General features: G+C 34.3%; 1 protein-coding gene across 1 annotated transcript; it reads right to left on the minus strand.

The window, feature by feature from the left end:
* Window positions 1-9088: 9088 nt before the first annotated feature.
* il12bb (interleukin 12B, b) lies at window positions 9089-14499 on the minus strand. Its single transcript, XM_051878811.1, has 9 exons — window positions 14415-14499; window positions 14085-14166; window positions 12749-13015; window positions 11117-11222; window positions 10812-10984; window positions 9688-9848; window positions 9483-9601; window positions 9362-9395; window positions 9089-9253 (listed from the first exon to the last, which is right to left on the minus strand). Exons 2-8 carry the CDS (start codon window positions 14164-14166, stop codon window positions 9365-9367), a joined length of 939 nt encoding a protein of 312 aa, XP_051734771.1. The 5' UTR covers window positions 14415-14499; the 3' UTR covers window positions 9089-9253; window positions 9362-9364.
* Window positions 14500-14760: the final 261 nt, after the last annotated feature.

Raw genomic sequence — 14760 nt, forward strand, 5'->3', positions numbered from 1 at the left:
TTGTTTGCTGCTGCTGTTTTTGTCAATTAAATATAATTGTTCAATAAATAATATTTTATATAAATAATATTGGTGTACCTGTTATTGAGAAACGGTCTGTGTGTTAGTGGTGGGGATTTTTCAGCAACTTCAGTGCAGGTTACATTGACTTGACCTAGAGAATGAAAGCTCTAACAGATGCAGGTAATCACACTCTATATTTCTCTCTCTCATAATACTCTACTTTACTAATACACTAAATATTTTATTGAAGCTGCCCAAGCTGTCATTGCTACTAGTTCTAAAGTGACATTTCACTCGGATTATACGTCACAATAGGGAAGAAAAAACTTTCGCAACTTATGTTTCATGCTGACTTTAAAGCAGTTTGATATGACTAAATATATAATATGTATATTATTAAACAGTTAAAATTTGTCCCCCCTCCACCCCCGAAACATGATCGATTTTAAAATCGATCGTGTTTTGGGGGGTGGAGAGGGACATATCAAAATATAAAACCATAGTAACTACAAAAAAATACATGGTTTTACTACAGTAACCATGGTTTAAATGTTGAATTTACAAAAAGCTTCAATCTTGAAGCATTGCAACTGAATTAACGCGCTTTCACATTTTATGTATGTTGTAGAAGTGTACAAAGTAACACCATGTAAAAATCGTTTGAAGAACCACAAGAGACGCAATACCATAACATTAAAAGTTCAGTTAATAGTGGAAAGTTGGCTTGGTGCAAGTGCTTGAAATGAGTGCCAAACAGATGTACACTGTTTTTTTCACCTGCCTCATTCCTGTTAGTCTACTGCACTGAACACAAGACTACTTTGCGCTGTTACTGCTTGTGTAAAGATGTCAGGCCAAAGGAGAAATGTGCAGCATACCTATTCAGGAACACACTGGGTACTATGAAAATACAGCATGAGATTACGTTTATTACTTTCAAATGTAAATGCAGATATACTCCACAATGGACCCCATAACTTTAAATGTGCTGTATAACGTTGCAACTTCTATCACAAATTTATGTAAGGCAAGATCAGCCTCTTATATAGCCTGAAGAAAGTGCATCCATCCACATCCATCCTTGATAAACATGTACTCCACATGGCTCCGGGGGGTTAATAAAGGCCTTCTGAAGTGATGCGTTTGTGTAAAAAAAAAAAAAAAAAAAAACATATTTAACAAGTTATAAAGTAAAAATCTAGTTTCCGTCAGACTGCCTTCCGTATTTTACTTACGAAGAAAGTGTAAAACTCTCACAGTTCAAAAAGCTTACGCTACGTCCTACTTATGTAAAAAGCTTAACTGACACGACGCCAGTTCAGTTTTTTTCGTAATTTGAAGGCGGTCTGGCGAAAGCTAGATATTTTACTTCATAACTTGTTAAATATGGATATTTTTCTTACACAATCGCATCGCTTTGTTTCAGAAGGCCTTTATTGTGCCCCTGGAGCCGTGTGGAGTATGTTTATGATGGATGGATGTGGATGGAGACAGTTTCTTCAGCTAATACTTGTTGATCCTCACTCACTGCGATTATAAAGCTCAGATGAGTCAGGATATTTATTAATATTTCTCCAAATGTATTTATGCTGCAAAGGCAGCAAAAAAAATGGCAGAAACAAAAGTGTATTCATTTTAGTGTATTCATTTTACTCCCCTCACAGCAGAGCTCTCTTGTGAGGCCTTGAAGGCATCCTCTTCCCACTGCTGAGGTTGCCTTTTTTCTACAGGGGAATATTCATAAGGATAGGTGTTCACAAAGCCATTTCCCTTTTCTACACGCTCACCGGGGTGAAGACACCAGTCACATCCATACTTGCCATTACACTGTGTGCTGTCTTTTGGCATTGGTCTGGCAACAGCATCACAAGCAGTTACAACTGCAAAAACTCTACTAGTGCAAATCTCAGTCATGACTGTTGATAGTTTAACTGTTACTAACAAACTGATCATTTGGTAACACTTTAGTATAGGGAACACATATAAACTATTAACTACAACTTTTCCCTTAGTAAACTCTTAATTTACTGCTTATTAACAGTTAGTAAGGTAGTTGTTAAGTTTAGGCATTGGGTAGGATTAAGAATGTAGAATAAGGTCATGCAGAATAAGGCATTAATATGTGCTTTATAATCTAATAAATAGCCAATATTCTAGAAATATGCATGCTTATAAGCAACTAGTTAAAAGACCCTAAAATAAAGTGTTACCGATCATTTTATAAATAAAAGCTGCTCTTTATAAATAATTGGAATCTTTTCTGGGAGCGACCTAGGCTCTTCCGTGCTGATGGCCTGCACCCCAGCAGAATCGGAGCTGATATTCTGTCGGAGAACATCTCCAAGACGCTTCGCACCGTATGACTAGTAAGTCAAACCTCAAATCACAGTCTGTGTTCTGCCCACTTAATTGATAGAACAACGTGATCTCATGAGAAAACGTATGTATTTTTACGTAAATTGTGATTCTACCACACGTACATTTCCTTACGTTTTCATACACACAAAAACGTACAACATTGACGTATTTATAGCACTAAAACGTAAAAATACTTACGTATTAACAGCAAAAAAAAAAAAAAAAAAACGTAAATCACGTAACGTAAAGTGTGAATGTATATGAATTCCCATGTATTAATATTAAATATCGTGGCTTTAATGATTTAACTATGTTTTTAGTCGAATTTATTGAAAGCAGTTTACTCACTTAATATGAAACAACATTTCTGTTCGTGACTTGTGCTGCTCGTTTCGGAGGATTACATAATGTTAAACAAGACTACAATTTGAAACCTTATGAATAAAATTTCTGTAATCCTTTAACCATTTTGTAATATTTAGTTTGTTTGCTGTGAGACAGAGAAGGCGTTTTCTCCTATGCAGCGACTGACAGATACACCAGCACAACATAAATTCACAAATCACATCCATTTTATTTGTTCGCTGTACTCCAAATCTTTAGAATCCATATGTTTGTAAGGAACAGATCCAAATTCAGCTCTTTATCCATCGATTTTCATCTTCATTCTTAGCAACAGCGACAGTCACAGTCAAAGCTCGCGCTCGTTATGATTCAAATTTGAAAGTAGCGCCACCCTCGAGAAGCGTTACGACATGGTTTACGGCACTGATATCGAACGCTCATTGGTTCTCACCTGCTTCGTCACAGATTGCGACATGCCGTGTTTCAGTGGATTGACATTTGAAATGAGTGCGCGCCTTCACGGAGGGTAGCCGGATTTATCATATTTTCATGGATTAATAAATTAAATTCTGCTCTGTACACTACCGCCAGAGAGGACTGTGACTGGAACTTATCATCACACAACTACTTTTGGTACCACTTTTGACATTTTCGCAAAAAATAAATTATTGTGATTACGCTTGTTTGTATGTCATTCTTTTATTTATAACCGTAGGTAGTTTAAAGAAATGGTTAGGGGTAGGTGTAGGATTAGTGGCTCAAAATATCGTTTTAATGTTATATTTTCACTAAAATTGTCATTTTCCTACACATTTCTTTTCTTTTTGTTTTATTCTTTTAACATTCTGTATATGTTCGGGATGGGGATTAGGGATCTTATATTTATCTACAAAACGATAAAATGGAAATTATACATATATCTTTATGACATGAAAGATTTGTAAATATTTTACGTTTTTTCGCTGTAAAAACGTAAGTATTTTTACGTTTTAGTGCCATAATTACGTCAATATTGTACGTTTTAGCACCTTTCTAAACGTACAAAAAATGTACGTTTTGTGTCTTTGAAAAGTTACGTATTAATACCTACGTATTAACAATGAGACCAGGCTGGATAGAAATGTGAGTGTAGTACAGTCTATAGAAACTGTCTATTCCCCGAATAGTGAGGTTTAACAATAAAAATAAAGGATCTAGAAAAAATCTGATCGTGATCAAACCATAAATTTGCAAAATTACTGAACAAAAACAATTTCTAAAGCTAGGGCTACTAAACATTAGATCGCTGACACCTAAGGCGGTTATTATAAATGAAATGATCACAGATAATAGTATTGATGTAATTTGCCTTACTGAAACATGGCTTAAACCAAATGATTATTTCGGTCTTGTCCACCTGGCTACTGTTATAAAAATAAATGCCGTCCGGTTGGCCGTGGCGGTGGTGTCGCAACAATCTATAGAGATATTCTTAACGTTATTCAGAAAACAAACTACAGGTTTAATTCATTTGAAATTCTCGTGCTAAACGTTACACTCTCAGATATAAGTAAAAAGTCGCTACTATCTCTTGCTTTGGCTACCGTTTATAGACCTCCAGGGCCTTATGTTGATTTCCTAAAAGAGTTTGCAGACTTTCTCTCAGACCTATTGGTCAACGTTGATAAAGCGCTGATTGTTGGAGATTTTAACATTCATGTAAACAATACAAATGATGCGTTAGGGGCTGCGTTTACAGATTTACTAAACTCGTTTGGGGTCAAACAAAACGTCACTGGACCCACTCACCGTCTTAATCATACACTAGATTTAATTATATCACATGGAATCAATCCTACCGCAAAGTGATGATGTCACTGATCACTACCTTGTAACATGCGTACTGCATACTGCTGATATTTGTCAAATTGCGCCACGATATCGACTAGGTAGAACAATTCTCCCGACAACTATACATAAATTCACAAATAAACTGCCTGATCTGTCTCAGCTGCTCATTGTACCTAAACACACAAATGATCTCGAGAAAATGACTAACAGTATGTGCACCACTTTCACTAGTACATTAGATACTATTACACCGCTGAGATTAAAAAAGGTTAGAGAGAAAAATACTGTACCATGGTACAACAGTATTACTCACGCTATCAAAAGAGAAACTCGTAATCTAGAAGGCAAATGGAGACAAACTCGTTTAGAAGTTTTCAGAATCGCGTGGAAAGACAGCTCGTCCCGTTATAGAAAGACTCTAAAAGCAGCCAGGGCCGAGCATCTCCGCAAACTCATAGAAAATAACCAAAAGGTTCTTATTTAGTACAGTGGCTAGATTAACAAATAAACAGACATCACCAGAACAAAACATTTCATTACAGTTTAGTAGCGATGACTTTATGAATTTCTTTACTGAAAAAATTGAAAGCATCACAAATACAATTGTAAATGTGCAACCTTTGACAGAGTTTTATGATTCAGCCTCAATTATCACCCCTCATGAACAGTTTCAGTGCTTTACAACTATAGGACAGGAAGAGCTAAATAAACTTATCACGGCATCTAAACCAACAACATGTTTATTAGATCCAATACCCACTAAACTACTGAAAGAATTGTTACCTGTAGCAGAAGAGCCTCTTCTCAATATTATTAGCTCGTCTTTATCTCTAGGTCATGTTCCAAGACCGTTCAAGTTAGCAGTTATTAAGCCTCTCATTAAGAAACCACAATTAGATCCAAATGTATTGGCAAATTACAGACCCATTTCAAATCTTCCATTTATATCTAAAATACTAGAAAAAGTGGTGTCGGTCCAATTGTGCAAAAAAACGCTATCTATGAAAAATTTCAGTCAGGATTCAGGTCTCATCATAGCACAGAAACTGCGCTCGTTAAAATCACGAATGACTTACTTCTAGCTTCTGACCAAGGCTCTATCTCAATACTAGTGTTACTTGATCTCAGTGCTGCGTTCGACACTATAGATCATAAAATACTCCTAGATCGACTACAAAATTACACTGGTATTCAGGGACAGGCATTACGGTGGTTTAGGTCGTATCTATCAGACCATCACAATTTTGTTTATTTAAACGGGGAAAAATCTAAGATAACAATAGTAAATTATGGAGTGCCGCAAGGATCTGTGTTAGGCCCTCTGCTATTTTCAATATACATGCTGCCACTTGGTAATATTATAAGAAGACATGGAATTAGTTTCCACTGCTATGCCGATGATACTCAGTTATATATTTCAACACAACCAGATGAAATCTCTAAATTATCCAATCTGACAGAGTGTGTTAAAGAAGTAAAACATTGGATGACTAGTAATTTTCTTCTATTAAATTCAGATAAGACTGAAGTATTACTTATTGGGCCAAAAACCTGTACACAGAATCTCTCAGACTATAATCTGCATTTAGAAGGATGTACTATTACTCCATCCTCGACAGTTAAAGACCTGGGTGTTATATTAGACAGCAACTTGTCCTTTGAAAATCATATTTCATATGTTACAAAAACAGCCTTCTTCCACCTCAGAAACATTGCTAAGATACGGAATATGTTATCTGTTTCTGATGCAGAAAAGTTAGTTCATGCTTTCATGACGTCTAGACTAGATTACTATAATGCATTATTAGCTGGTTGTCCTGCTTCCTCAATAAACAAGCTACAATTAGTACAAAATGCAGCTGCTAGAGTTCTTACCAGGTCAAGAAAATATGATCATATAACACCAATTTTATCATCTCTACACTGGTTACCTATTAAGTTCCATATCGATTATAAAGTACTGCTAATGACCTATAAGGCTCTAAATGGTTTAGCTCCTGTGTACTTAACCGATCTTCTACCGCCCTACAATCCTTCACATTCTTTAAGATCACAAAACTCTGGACTTCTGGTTGTACCTAGGATAGCTAAGTCCACTAAAGGAGGGAGAGCGTTTTCACATTTGTCTCTCCTGCGAGGATCAACACGCACATTCCCAAATTTCTATATATCCTAATTATTGTTAATATGTAATTCATTTTTCCAGGAGCTCTTTGCTTCTACCTTCAATTAAATTGCTAACAGTGATTGTAAATTAATTGCCTAAATTAATACATTATTAGCTAACTGCATTCTCTAAATTGTAATGTTGATATGCATTCTCTGTAAAGCTGCTTTGAAACGATATGTATTGTGAAAAGCGCTATACAAATAAATGTGAATTGAATTGAATAAATAACTAGTTCATACTCTTGTGGAAAAAGAAGTGCGCTTAATTGTATTGAATGTGCACTTGTACTTCAAATCTTAAAGGCATATTTTTAAAAACTGCACTTGCAGATAATATAATATTAATGAAATAAAAGGCCACTTAAAGAGGCTTAAAGAGATACTTAAAGAGATGACATTTTGATGACATCAACTGCAAAAACTCTACTAGTGCGAATCTCATCACTATCAATCCACTGTAGTCCTGTCTCTTTTAAAACTTCCATCTCTTCAACACATGGCTTTAAAAAGGTCTCAGTGACTGGCTTTGACTTGCCAAACCACAGTGAGGACAGCAGGATATGTTCTTTTCTCATAGCTGGTGGCAGCTTATTGATTGTTACTTATATTGGCCAGAGGGAACACTAAGATGATTTAAAGATGGGAACTCCATCACAATTCCAAAGTAAAATCCCACTGGCGAATGTTTTGTTCTGAATGTGATCTCTCATGACGTCACCACGAATTGTGTCATCCCATACCCATTCAGCTTTGTTTATTGGCTGTTGGGAGTTCCTTTTCAGACTTTCAAGGATATCTTTCAATGAGGAAGACAATGGCAAATAGATCATGAATGATCCACTTTTAAGATTAGAGGCAAGATCATAAGGAAGATCACAATGAGGACATTTGGGGAATACTGTTGCTTCCTTACAAATGTATCCTTTGCATGACTCAAAGTAAAACTGAATTTCAAACTGATTTGTAATGGATAAAAAGTACTTATCAAATAGGTACTTTGTGGCTGAAAGAATACTTGGAAACAAGATGTGCAGCAGTGACAGGAAATCTTTCAGATTCTCTCCACTTATTTTATGACGGAGGACAAATGTGAGAATCATTAAAATAACCTCTGCCCTTGTGACGTCATTTCCTGGAAAACCATGGTTAAACGGTAATACAACCATAGTTAATTTGTGGTACTCGAACCATGGTTTTTAAAACCATGGTTTGCATCAAAAAATCACGGTTGCTTCCACATATTTGACAATCGGAATATAACATGTAATTCGTGATATAGTTAAAAAGTTTGTAAATAAACTAGCACTTTGAACAAATCTCTTGAAGGATTCAACTCACTAATTAAGCAAGTGACTTGCCACCACCTACTGGCGGTTTTGGTTTCATATAGCCTATTATTTATTTATTTATATATTTTTTAATCAATTAATATTTCTACATTAAAACTGTTATATATATATATATAAATAATCTCCTAATATAGGTTAATTTGTGCACAGTGTTGGCTAAGTTAAAAAATTATTAATTACTGGCTAATTACAGCTTCAACAGTGTAGCACATAACATTACAACATTTATTTCCATCAAGAGGTGCATAATTTTTTGGTCAAGATCTTGTATTGACAATGCAAGAGTCAAGTACTCTGTAAAATCTACTTTCAATGAATTTAAGGTCTGGACACAGAGGTGCCAATTCATGTGTGAAAATAATCCATTTGCTCTGATGTAGATAGTGTTTAAACATGAGGATCTGTTAGTGATTGCGATTTCAAATTCAGTGAAAGTTACATTATTGCGGCATTAGATGGCAGCAAAGACTGTCTTTATGAGTGAATAGCAAAGACTTTTATATTGAAAGGGACTGAAACAAGGTTGTAAACAAGGACGTTGTTTTTACTTTAAACAGCACCTTATAAGATGCAACCTACAAATGCATTGACTAGCCCTGTCATTGGAAATCTCCTTAACTGTTAAAAGGATAAAGACAAAGATATCGCTTTCCTCAGCGGACATTCAAACAAATTTTGTGATTATGACTACAAGATTGACCTGACGAATATCAGCTAAATGCCGGTAATGCGATCGCTTAGTCTCTCTCTCTCTCTCTCTCTCTCTCTCTCTCTCTCTCTCTAATACAATAAGCTTCAATGAAAACATAACGTTCCTTCGTTGCTAGTGCTGATATAGAGATATCGCATGGCAACTTGTGTGATTGCTTATATATTATGATATTATATTATATTATATTATATTATATTATAATGGAAACACATTATATGTAAATAAGATAAATCACACAGGCAGGAATGACACTCTCCCTGACTAACACAAACCCCATGACATAACACTATAAAATGAAATAAAATACAGAAAAAACATGAAATCTGAAGCCATAGTGTACTTTTAATTATCTGGAAAATTATTGTACAAACACATTTTACCGTGGCACATATTAAAAACATAAAATGTATATAAATATGAATAGCTGCAATATTTTATCAGGAATAGGAGGCAGATTGTCAAGCAGAGTGGTGTGTTCCCTTGAGACCTGCATTCATAAAACAAAGAATAGAAAAATGTCACAATAACAGCACCAGGATAATATAACATCAACTAAAAATGATCGATATTGTCATTAAAACACAAATCAACACACCTTTTATTGTTCCGAGGTGTGCCGGTGTTTTTTCCTGTTACACAATAGATGCAAAATGTGTAGCTGAATATTTTCATAAAATATACAATAATACTGTAGTTCAACTTAATACTGTACTTACTTATGATGGTGACTCCAGTCACTCCAAACTTTATTAGTTAGTGGGTCCTGAGCTCGGACGCAGAAAGTATATGATTTTTTGATGTTCACCTTGTAATGTGTCTCGTTGGTTTCCATTTTCTATATTACCAGAAATTAACACCGTTAATATTCAGATCCTAATAAACTGATCTTGAAAATTAAAAAAATCAAGGAAAGTGGCTTACTTCAACTCGATTTCCTGTGAAGTCACAGTCATGATTGTTGGGAACGACTTTCACCTCATAGGAGAGAGGAAAGAAACTGCAGGGGAAACTCCACGTCTGAGGGGGGCGCCACTCAAATACATCATCTTCGATCATGGTGATGCTAACTTTATCTGGTTTGGCTGAGAGTTTGAGTTGATGAGAAAAGAGTTAGGGCAGAAATAATAGTTTATTGGAAATCACCAGTCTAGAAACAGTGGTTTTCAACCAGGGGACCGGGACAAACTAGGGGCCTCAAGATGACTTAAAATGATTTAAAATAAGAATAAAATCATAATTTTTTTATAATGAATACACATTTTACCATTTATTCCAAACTAGAAAATATTTTACCGGGTACAAATGTATTAGTAAAAATATTTGTAAAAAACCTTATATTCAGTAAATCACTAACAACTGGAAGGGATATATAAACTATTGGGTTAAAAAGAGTAAGAATCCTGGAAAACGTTTGGAATTCTGAAATGTAATTATTTTTCTGTGCCCATATATTGTTGCGAAAAATTGGGGGCCTTGGAGTCAAAAAGGTTGATAACCACTGGCCTAGTATTACTTAACTGTTACTAACAAACTGATACTTATAAATAACTAGTTCATACTCTTGTGGAAAAAGAAGTGCGCTTAATTGTATTGAATGTGTAATGTACTTCAAATCTTAAAGGTATATTTGTAAAAATCCTACTTAAGTGGGTCAAAATCCCTTATAACTAAAATACATTTCCATTTAATTGTAAATAACATGCAATAAACTGTTGAAATATTACACTCAGTTCACACTTAAGTTTATTATTTCCGTAATTAATACTCTTTTTAATTAAGAGTATGCTGAACTGTACTTTTTTTTCACAAGAGTATTTATTTACACATACTGCCCACAAAATTGGTCAGTTGAACTACAATTTTTGGTTTCAAATACTAAAACAATAGATATACTCTTCAAAATTAATACAAAAAAGTATTCAAGTTAAGTTATCATATATTTGTGTTCATATAAATTATGGGTCCACAGTAAATGTAAACAGCATGGATCCCAAATCTGAAGTCCATTACATGTAGTGACCACCCGGGGGCACAAAAGCTCTTACCAATGTCTCGGATGAAGAAAGTCCTCTGGTGTTCCTCCAGCCTATACAGGTTTCTGACGAACAGAGTGAGATTGATGCTCCTAGGCTCTTCGGAGTACGGACAGTATTCCTTGTCGATACAAGTCAGTCCAGAGATATCCGAGTCCAGAGTGCAGTTGATGAGACTAGAGTTCCTGCAGAAACACATGCTCAGTTTAGCTTTGATTTGCCCTTTCAACATTGATTATTGATTAACATATTGACAATTTGATTATTTATTCTTGATAAATGATTAATCCAGAATAAGAATAATCCTGAATCGTTACCGTAATGCTGTGAAATATACCACGGCTCTTTTGGTCCGTTCCTGATGCCACTTCCAAGAGCAATGAAACTGTCCATTATAGTTTCTCGCAGTGCAAGAAACAAATTCTAGACAGACAAAAAAAGTTGAGCAGTTTCATTTAAGTCCAGTACAGTGAGAAAAACTGATATGTTTCACATTCATGTTTATGTTACACAAATCATATGTAAAGTTAATTTTTATATATCTATTTTTATCCCTCCATGAATCATAAAATGTTAACAGGCAGAAAAAAAATGTTATATAAACCAGGCGGATATTATATGAACAAACCCCTTCGTAAAAAGCTTCAGAATATAGATACATAGGAATAAATCTGGAAAGTATGGTGTTTTTAAAAGCTACTAAAGTGGAGATTTTGTACTCAGTGCAGGAGAAAAAACTCATTTTGAGAAAACGGCCTTTGTATTGTACTTGAAATCTACAGATGTAAACAGATAAAGTGCAATAAACATGTAAATTTGTACTTTGGATATTTTCTTTGCACTAGTCTGAAAGAAGACAAGTTATGGAAGCAAAATAACTCAATAATGCCTTATTTTACAATTTGTTCACAGATGCGAGCTCCAGGCCGCCAGCGGCCGTTCAGCGCTCATGTACCCGCAGAGAACAGCTTAATCTCAGCCAGTCCTACGGGTATTTGCCACGGGCTCTTATGTAAATAGTGGTTAAACGAGATATAATTCATTTGGGGTTTATCAAAAGGGCAGTCTTTGGTCTTATTAATTTATTACTTGTTCCAGAGCAAAGCTTTATATTTAGGCTATATTTAAGTTAAATCCTGTACTAGAGTGCTACTTTTGTATGTTTGACTAAATTGTTTGCTTGTCTTTTTTATTTATTTGATTGTGTTTATTGTTTACTTGTGTTTATGTCTTTTATAATGGCTATTGTTGTTAATTTAAATATTGTTGTTCAATAAATACTATTTTATATAATTAATATGCCATATTTGGTATTGAGAAAGGGTCCGTCAAAAGTATCAGTGAAAGTTACATTATTACACCATTAGATTGCGGCAAAGTGAGTCAGTACAAGGAGGTTTGTTTCAGTGTTATGGGAAATCCCCTTAACATTTAAAAGGACAAAGATAAAGATATCCATTTCCTCATCGGACATTCAAACAGATTTTTTATAATGGATATAATATTACGGACATCGACCTGAAGAATGAATGCTATATCAGATGCAGGTAATGCACTCCTTTAGTTGATCTCTCTCTCATAATACCATACTCTACTCTACAAAATACAATAAGCTTCAATGAAGTGACACAACGTTCCTTCGTTACTAATTCTAAAATGATGTTTTAGAATTAAAAGGCTCAACTGTTAAACTGTCAACTTGAGATGTGAATCTGTGGCAGAAGTAGTTCTGCACAAATGAGGGTTTTTAAAGACACTCCATTGCTGTTCTTATTTATTTACACACTCGTGCCGTCGAACTGTTGTATAAACGCAATATCACACTCATAGCCGTGCACTGTGATTGTCTACGGTCAAATCACAGCTGTGCTGATATACAGCCATATAGCCGTTTCCTCCTAGTACTTTTGCGATTACACTATGAACACAGAAATATTCTTTATATTTACCTCCATCACTGGATTTTATGAGAACTCCTCCTTTAGAAAACTTGACTGGATGGACCAGTAATAGTGTGTAACTCAGGAGATCTCCGTTTGCTCTGTGACATGTGAAGTTTCCGCCACGCAGCCCATCTATCGTAACAGTGATGCGGTTTCCTGTTTCGGAGATGCTTTCCCCATTCCTCTCCCAGTGAATCTGCTCTCCTTCATATTGCTCTCCACAATGCAGTGACACCTCTGAGCTGGACAGATCTGACACCTCCAGAACCTCAACTACAACAGAAAAGCTCATTCATCAGACTTGCCACTGGATTTCATGACAGATCTGACAGATCTGACACCTAATAATAGAATAATTAAAGGAATAATATCTACTTCCAAAAATGAAATAATTCAGCAAGGTCACATTAAATTGATCAAAATTTATGTTAGTTTTTGTTACATTTATTATTTATAATGTTTATAATATTACAAAAGATTTATATATTTTTTTTTAAAAAATGTATTTTTGTTCATCAAAGAATGTATCACAGTTTCCACTGAAATATTAAGAGAAACAACTGTTTTCAAGAAACAACGAGAAATGTTTTTTGTGCACCAAATCAGCATATTAGAATGATTTCTGAAGGATCATGTGACACTGAAGACTGCACTGTAAAAAAACTTTTTTTTTCTTTTGTCAAATCAACATAGATAATTAATGTTGTTCAGATAACATAATATTTTAAGTTTCTGTTGATTAAATCAATCGCCTTCATTGTATTAACTCAAATTTTTAATTTTAATGGACTCAAAATTTTAAGACAACCAGGTAACATACTTTTTTAAGTTAAACCAACAATTCTTTTTACAATGTGGAGTAATGATGCTGAAAATTCAGCTTTTTCATCATAGGAATAAATTACATTTTAAAATATATTCAAATAGAAAACAAATATTACAAAAACAAATAATAACAAATTTAATTGTAATAATATTTCACAATTTATTACAGTTTTTACGTTTTTTTGTTTGTTTGTTTGTTTGTTTGTTTGTTTTTATCAAATAAACAGCCCTGGTAAACATAATGGTAACACCTTAGGGGTCTAAAGGAGACCATCAAAATAAAGTTACCATTTTTCACCAGGGCTGTTTATTTGAAGCTCACCAACAGACATTCTACTGACTATAATTAACTTTGACGTAGCAAATGTTACTTAACAGGATGTCTAAAGGGGACCATTAAAATAAAGTGTAACCAACATAATGTTTCAGAAACATAAGATTATATATACATTGTTTAAAGACTTCAGCTAAAAAAAAAAAAAAAAAAAACAATGAATGAGATTTAAACAATAGTCACCATTTGGCTTGAGGAACCTCAGTGAAGTGCTGCCTGCCAACTGAAGGACAGCTTGCAGAATAAAAAAGACAATCTTGTTCATCTAAAAAATAAAGGAAAATGAATTGTTAATATTATAGTATTATTGTGTACATTTTGAAAAAGTTTATGTTAATATAGAAGTAAATATTAATTATATATTAATATTATTTTAAGTTAGTCACGGCGAAATCATAAACAGTGTTTAATAAACATTCTCCAAAACAATGTTCTTATAATATCTAAATAATAGCTCACACTGCTGTGCATATAAGCAGTCCAGATGTGAAGGATACCTTATTTGAATCTTACCTTGAACTGAATGAGTTGAGGTGACTCTTTTCCCTTTCACTGAAGTAGTTTTAGACCTGAGCAGCATTTATATATGTACGTAATACAGAAGTGTGAATTTCCAGCAAACAAAAGTGAGAAACGCTGAACAAAGGGATGTGGAAACCAAAGTGGTGAAGCCATTTTTCGGGATTTCCATGAGTTCTTTGTTATATGTTAGGGGCTTGAGCATGAGAACACCTTACAGGTCATCTCTAGCAATTAAATAATCTTCACTTAGCAAAATTGTGCAAATTTTTTTGTGATTCATGTTTTTACTGCTGTTATGTTTTTTTTTTTTTTTTGGTTTGTTTTACTTTCTATCATT

Source organism: Ctenopharyngodon idella, chromosome 21, assembly GCF_019924925.1.
Source record: "Ctenopharyngodon idella isolate HZGC_01 chromosome 21, HZGC01, whole genome shotgun sequence".
Classification (NCBI taxonomy): Eukaryota; Metazoa; Chordata; class Actinopteri; order Cypriniformes; family Xenocyprididae; genus Ctenopharyngodon; species Ctenopharyngodon idella.

What these genes read in the sequence shown, in the direction of transcription:
- il12bb (XM_051878811.1), bottom strand. Translation starts at nt 14,166, where the DNA reads ATGAACAAGATTGTCTTTTTTATTCTGCAAGCTGTCCTTCAGTTGGCA. An exon ending in TCACAGGAAATCGAGTTGAA is followed by an intron (nt 9,602 to 9,687) that starts GTAAGCCACTTT and finishes CTGGTAATATAG; the next exon opens with AAAATGGAAACCAACGAGAC. An exon ending in GACTGGAGTCACCATCATAA is followed by an intron (nt 9,396 to 9,482) that starts GTAAGTACAGTA and finishes ATTGTGTAACAG; the next exon opens with GAAAAAACACCGGCACACCT.